We start from the raw sequence: 7,615 nt of genomic DNA on the forward strand, positions 1-7,615 counted from the left end.
CCACTTTCATTTATATCGCCCATTTGCCAGTCTACCTATCTAATAAGTTTTAGATGAGCTTTTAAGTCCTGACCGCTTATGATCGTCTCCCCAATTCATTTCCAAATTGGAACCAAGTCCAATTGGAGTCCAATAGGACTGCACGGAATCCATACTAAATACGTTTGCTACAGTGCACGTTCGCTTTTTCGGATTCCATTTATAATTGTATCTCGATTCAAAATTTCCAGCTTGCAACTTTGAATTAATAGATAGTTCGAAATATATTATAATTTAACCAATTTGGGTAAATATCCCACTAATTCGGCCAAGACCTCAAATTATTATTTAGATAAAAGTTTGGAACTTGCTCCACCACGCTGCTGCAGTGTGGGTTAGTTTTTACAAGTGGAAGATTATCATCTGACACTTACAGTTCAAGTGAGATTAGAAAAATAAACAGAAAATTGATTCGAGTTAAATACTAAAGATACCTACTGATGTACGTACCAAATAGCTATTTATACATTGAGTCATCATCATCCTTCGTTATCAACCATATATAACCTATATATTTCAAAATTAAAAAACGTTTACATAGTGTAATTTCAGTAGTTCGGGATGGCAAAATAAAATTATGTTGTACCATGATGTTTCAATCTCTCTCTATATTTTTACAATGCCCCAATCATCCAATTGTTTTCTTTATGACAGCTCAATCATTTTTAAAATAAGAAATAGTGTTACATGCCAGTTTTAAATGTTATAAAATAATATCAACTAAAGTTGTACAAATTATTGATCAATTAATTACAATAATAATTGTAATAATATGTAATAATAATAATGTGACATTATTAATGATATTATTAATTATGATATCCTATGACGTAGCACCGTATTGGAGGCTAGGGCTAGTCTCGTAACAATAGTTATGATTTTTCTAACATTAAAATAATTTTGTAATGATGAAAATGATAATTACATTGATAAGTATGTAAGGATAGTTGGTGAGCTAATGCGGAGGTAATTATGTTCACATTTGATCACTCATTTTCATTCGTCAAATTCACTCGTAAGTTTTCTTCTCAACGCCAAACGTGTTTTAAAATTTGTAAGGAAAAGTCGATGTTGCTTGCTCAGATTTGAACCGCAATTTTCGAATAAAATTCACGTGTTCTTGAGACATGTCTCACAATACAAATGGAAGGAATATTTTTATATGAAATAAGCTTTCTGTTATTACATTCACAAGTCTACAAATGCAGGGCGGAATGCTTAGAGGATTGAACAAATAAAATGAACAAAATATTTAGTCATATAATAAGAGCGGAATCAAACTAAGAAATTAAAAGTTTTGTAATGAAATCCTTTATCGAATTTTTGTTGAAACATTAATGTTCAATTTCTGAAAGTTATAATGTCAAATCTTGTAAAGTCTCTAGCACTATACGTGATGGCATATCCAATCGGATAAATTGTAACGTTGATCCTTTACTTGTATACTGAAGCCTTAACACCAAGTACCTGTACCTAAATTATTTTGAACATTGAACAAAGGCTATGGAAACCTTTATGCCTAATTTCACCCACATGGCTGAACTTTATTTGAACTTTGAGCCGAGATGGCCTAGTGGTTAGAACGCGTGCATCTTAACCGACGGTTGCGGGTTCAACCCCAGGCAAGCACCACAAGAATTTTCATGAGCTTAATTTTTGTTTAGCGCTTATTCCAATTGCCTCCTTTTTTGTATTCGATAAAATAACAGATATTTTTATGAATAAAAGGTTTAAAATTCGTTAAAATAAATTTTATATTTCAGATCAAAAGGTCTTAGCCGCGCGTATTTTTTTTTTTTTTTTGAGTAATCAAAGACTTTAAATGTTAGCCTGGTTTGCATTCCGTTTTTCTTAAAAAATGTATAGGAATATTTTTATTTTATCAAAATATTCTAGAGAAGGGAATTTGCTCGTTTAAGTGGTGTTTCCAGAATAACTTAGATCACGACCACAAATTTATCAAGGAAAAGTTATATAAAAAATCCTTCAATATAAATATTGTATGCAGACTTTTTATACCTGTGTTTTTATTTAATACAAATAATACGTGATACTGTCAACTGTAGCTATACTTACGCACGAAGTATGTTTGAGATAAAGCCGTTCATATTAAGGAAACGGAAATTGAAGTACCGGCCAATGGACTGAAATAGAACACATCAAAGCACGTTTTTGTTACATTTAGGATATATTCCTAACTCATTCGGTTAGGAATGGATACATAAGGTTGTACGCAAACACTAAAATATTGTTAATTTATTTATTTTTATCTTGTATTTACAACATCATACATAATGAAAGGAACTTTGTTCTAACACGGTATACAAGGCTATACACGCCCGCGTGAAATTCAGCTTGTGACAAAAATGCTTCTTAAACTTACAACTCCCCAACTACAAATTAGAGACAGACAGAGTTATGTTCACACTCATTGTTAATATAGATTTTATGTCTAACTTAGCAGGATAAAATTACAAATTGCAAATACTTCCAAATAATTTGACCTTGAAATAAAATTTGTTGGTTTTGCGAAGTATTTAAGGACTCTTTGTTTCTTTAACCTTATTGATTGAACTGCAGCAAGACGAGCTCATAAGTTACGATAGTACCAACCACCTGAAAATTCAAAATTAAATTACATTATTTTGACGCTCAGAACACGAGATAAAATTATTTACTGGTAAATTTTATGACGACTCTGATAATATGTATTCCAAAGTTATGTGATACCCGAACATAGCTTAAATGAAACATTTGTTAAAGAACTCTAATGTGCTATTGACGGCTCACTGAAGTAAAAAAAAAATAATTTTGAAAAAGTCAGTTCTGGTGCCTTCTTGTTAATCTTCCAAACCTTAATGTATCAATATCTAAACTAAGCGGTATTGATATACCGATCGATGGCAGGCCACACATCGTCCAATCAGAAAAAGTGGCTAATTAAAAGGGTCGAGTAATTTTTTTACTAATATACGTTTAAAATTCTCACGAGTAAAAATGCTCCGTTTATTTGATATAATTTTGTTATTTAATGAATTTTTAATGATTTATTAAATTTTATACTCACAGACAAAACCAACTCTTTAGTTATGTAGAAAAAGTTAAGACCCGTCAACGCTACGGTATCGCCATGGATTTGCTCAAGAAACCTTTGAACCTACAAAAAGGATTGGTTTTTAAGATGTTGTTTGAGCCGAGATCTCATTAGTTCCTTCGTAATATGTTGGGTGAAATTCTGCCTCTCGTATCTTTATCCCGCATTGGAGTGGCGTGGATGAATAAGTTCCATGACTTCTCCTTACGAAGGCTCTGTCTAGCAGTTGGATATTTACAGGCTGATATTTAATTTATTCATTGATATATTTTAACATCGTGCAATATAAAAAATCACTTTCATCATTTTCCGTAACGCACCAAAAGAAGCATAATTTATCAAAAATAGCATTTTATTTAATAAAGCTTACCTCGGTACTATACGAGGAAGATGGAACGTTGTAAAGCGATGGAGCCGCCACGAGGGACGCGGAATGCACCTGAGCAGCGGTGAGCGAAACCGCCAACGATCGCGAGAGAACGAACATCAAAGAAAACGTGACATATATAGAGAGTTCGTATCCGTTGAAAAATCTAAAATAATATGTACATTTTATTAATAAAACACAAATTAAAGAAAAATTGGCTCAATTTAAATTCCGAACTTCGGAATCTAAATTTATAACCAAACTCGAGAAAATCACCAATGAATTAATTTGCTTAAGTTCTAAGAAGAAAAACATCGTGAGAAAACCTGCACGTCCGCACGTGCAGGATGCCAGTATGGTGGAGTAAACTCCAAACTTTCTCCACAAAGAGAGAACTCTGTCCAGCAGGATATTGATAGACTGTGACTTTAATTTTCATAATTCTATATATAAAATTAATTATGTATGTATATACAATTATATATATATACATATATATATTCTTAGAGGAAAATCCCTCTCAACCTAGTACATCGGCGCGATAACGTCAGTTGGAAAGGATAGCAACACGAGAACGGAGCAATACCGTGCGGCGCTTCACTTTTGCCTCGGCGCTGGGGCGAGATGGTTGTGTGGTTGTGCTCTATTTGCTGTTCGGCTGTTATCGGGCCAACATCTCGGCAACGTCATTCTGTCCGTTGGGTTTTTTGTTAGATTGTTCCGTAATTTTTGTAATAGTTTCAGAGGTGTTTCATTATTAGTTTTCGTTTAATTTAATTTTGGTTTGTTAAATTTAATTGCTTTCAAAGTAGATTCGTTTTGTAAATTGTTTTCTAGAGGGTAGTAAATAAATTTGTATTTAAAAAAAAATAGCTTCTGGTCTTATTTCTAAGAATATTTATACAAACCCGCTTGGATAATTTGGGCAATCCACTGGAGGAACGCTATTAGTAGTCACAATACTCCGCCTGTAACAAAGAAAAATGGTACATTGGTGATGTAATGAAATGGTAGAGATTTTTTACAGCGCCAATGTCTATACGAGATGGTGACCACTAACCATCGGGTGGCCAAATTAGTCGTCCGCATACCGAAGACCGAGATGACCGGAAAGAGCTCAGAAACAAAATTACGTGCTTTTCGAATCACGCGAGTGTAAATTTCAAAACTTTGGGCTGTTACTGAAAAAATCGTGACAAAAAATCTTAATCACATTTGGGCTTGAGCCCGTAGGCAAGTACTTCGATATCTTATTAGCTAGCCACTAGACCATCGAAGCAGTTAATCTGAAACGGAAACTTTACAAATATTTCTGTTGTATGTTACTTGAACTTGGCTTGACACACTATAGCGTTGAACTTGTTCAAGTAACAGAACTGGCGAGCAGCACCGTGTGTAATATTACACGAACCATTTGGAGCCACTTTTGAACCCCTCATAATTCAAAAACGATTTCATATAAACGTGTCAAAAATCATGGCTCATATATTGAGACTGGCGAGATTCATATGTGCTCCAAATTTCATAAGCACATCTCAAACGTTTATTTAGATATTTAGGTCCAAATATCGGCATTTTTAACACTGGCTGACCTATAGTTCAAAACTCTAACCCAGTTCCAGATAAACTAGAAAGTTCAAATTTGGCAAGTGGATAGGTAATCATTTTAAGGTTAATACAAAGGAATAAATATAACAGAAATAGAATACAAACTGGTATTTTTTTTTCTTTTGATTATAATTTTTCACAAAATAAAAAAAATTGCTTTTATAATTGTGTTTATAATTAATATATCTTAACTTGCGGAGGCTATAAAATTATTCGTATATAAGAACTAGCCTAGTCAGACCTTATGCTACAATATATGATCTTAAGATATAATAAAAATATATATTTTATATAGTTATAAATAAATTTCAGGACTTGCAATTGTACTTGGCACCCATTTAGATCTCACTTCTTTTGTCGTTGAATTCAACAACCAAATATATCATTATATTGAACTTGGCACTCACTTAACATTTATGTTTTTGATGTGATAAAGTATTTTCTAGAAAGCAGACTCGCAAAGCAGGAATTAAATATCGTAAATGTATTTTCAAGGTCAAATACTTACTTGAGCAGGTGGTAAAGTTGTAGACATACGAAATAAAGATTACTTGCAAATGAAGTAAACACAATACTGTTAATTGCATCATCAAAGGAACGAACCAATCGGGTCGCTCTATTGTAATCTTCCCGCAATTTCCGCCAACGGGATACTGGCAAATGCTGAAACAAAATTATTAATAATATATTTATATGTCAATGAAAGATTAATGTAGAAGCACTTCGACTGTTTCGTATTTCGAAGAGCCTTACATAATATCCTAAAGTTAACAAGCACACATTATTAAGCAATAAAAGAAAAAAAATCTTTAGAAAAGTAAAAATTGTCAAACAAGTAAACAATATCGTATAGATAACCTAACTTCAGTGTAATTCGTACAATTGAGTGTAGGAAAATTGTATCGAAGTTTTGTTGAATAGGAATGACGCAAGTGTCGAAATCTTGTATAAGTTTTTTTTTTTTTAAGTGATAGTTGGCAAACGAGCAGGAGGCTCACCTTATGGAAAGTGACTACCACCGCTCATGGACATCTGCAAGACCGGGGCTTGCAGGTCCGTTACCGAAATTTATTAAGATAATTATTAAATTATTTAGACGTAATATTATGTATGTGTATACTTATAATAACGAAAGGGAAACTCGAAACATTTTACGGAGAATGATATAAATATATATTAAAAATCTAGCGACCCGACCTGACTTCGCATGGATACAATTTCTACGGTGATTTGGTCATTAGTTTTGTAGTTTACACTATACATAGACACAAACAAATTGTACCTTTTTTAATATCAGTATACATATGTTTTGTGAAACTTACTATTGTGACTGCTGCCAGTATCTGAAGGTCATATAAAATATAATGGATATAGTTTTAAATTGAACTTACCTGTCCGTCGTGTGATATAATACTCTTATTTATTTGCTTCAGTACTGATGTTAAATACAAACTAACGCAAATGATAAAAATATGCGAATAGCTCCATATTAATGTAGCCAAAGCGTTAAAAATCTGCAAATAATTAGTTGTATGAACGGTTTTTATATTAAAACTCAAGAGCGACGTACAGTAAAATGTACAAACTTAAACTCAAACTCAAATTCCTTTATTCAACATAGAAGCATTACACTTTCTTATTGATGGTCAAATTAAACACTACCACCGGTTCGGAAAAAGGAACACCCTGACCTGAGAAGAACCGGCGAAAGAAACTCAGCGGGTCTTTTTTTTTGTCAAATTTATTATATGCATAATTGTATATGAATAGAAACAGCCAGGAGGCGATCGTTTCATTCCCAAGGTGTGCTATCAAACATAAACTCACTAATTGTATAGTAGCCTTTTGCACAGAAGCGACCCTTAACATTTTTTTTAAATTTGGCAACAGAAGCATTTTGAAATCTTTCTGGGATCCTGTTGTAGAAGCTTATACATTGCCCCACAAAAGAGTTACTGACTCTATGCAGTCGCGTAACAGGAGTAACAAAATTGTGTTTGTTCCTTGTACCAATGTTATGAGAATCACATTTTCTCATAAAAAACATTAGTATTTTTCCGTACATACAAAACATTACAGAATATATATTGAGAAGCAACAGTCAATATCTTAATTTCTTTAAATTTAAACCTAATGATTCATACATACGTAACAGTAAAATGTTTTTTGTTAAACCAACACTTGTGTCAAAAATGACAAATATAATATACCAAGATTCAATGATTGAAAATTACCAACACGCACAATTCGATTATGCATGTGTGTAGTCACGCCATGAAGCTCTATTAGCCAGGAGCATGATATGTGTAAACTGTAAAAGCCGAACAAAATAGAGATCAACTCTTGTCCGCACACTAGTATAATAGAATTAAGTTCCCCGAAATACAAGCGTAGCTTTCACGCACACTTAGATAACAAAAATAATGTTGTGTCTAGATATAAATCAATGATATTGTGTCAAAATTGTAAATGTCGTTGCATTACAATCTGTCTCGAGAGATTGTAAG

General features: G+C 32.9%; 1 protein-coding gene across 1 annotated transcript; it reads right to left on the minus strand.

The window, feature by feature from the left end:
- Positions 1-2,601: 2,601 nt before the first annotated feature.
- Positions 2,602-6,977, minus strand: LOC125068947 (gustatory receptor for sugar taste 64f-like). The gene is made up of 5 exons (XM_047678356.1): positions 6,936-6,977; positions 5,617-5,771; positions 3,504-3,666; positions 3,107-3,196; positions 2,602-2,655 (listed from the first exon to the last, which is right to left on the minus strand). Exons 1-5 carry the CDS (start codon positions 6,975-6,977, stop codon positions 2,602-2,604), a joined length of 504 nt encoding a protein of 167 aa, XP_047534312.1.
- Positions 6,978-7,615: the final 638 nt, after the last annotated feature.

The sequence above is a fragment of the Vanessa atalanta genome, chromosome 2 (assembly GCF_905147765.1).
Source record: "Vanessa atalanta chromosome 2, ilVanAtal1.2, whole genome shotgun sequence".
Lineage (NCBI taxonomy): Eukaryota > Metazoa > Arthropoda > Insecta > Lepidoptera > Nymphalidae > Vanessa > Vanessa atalanta.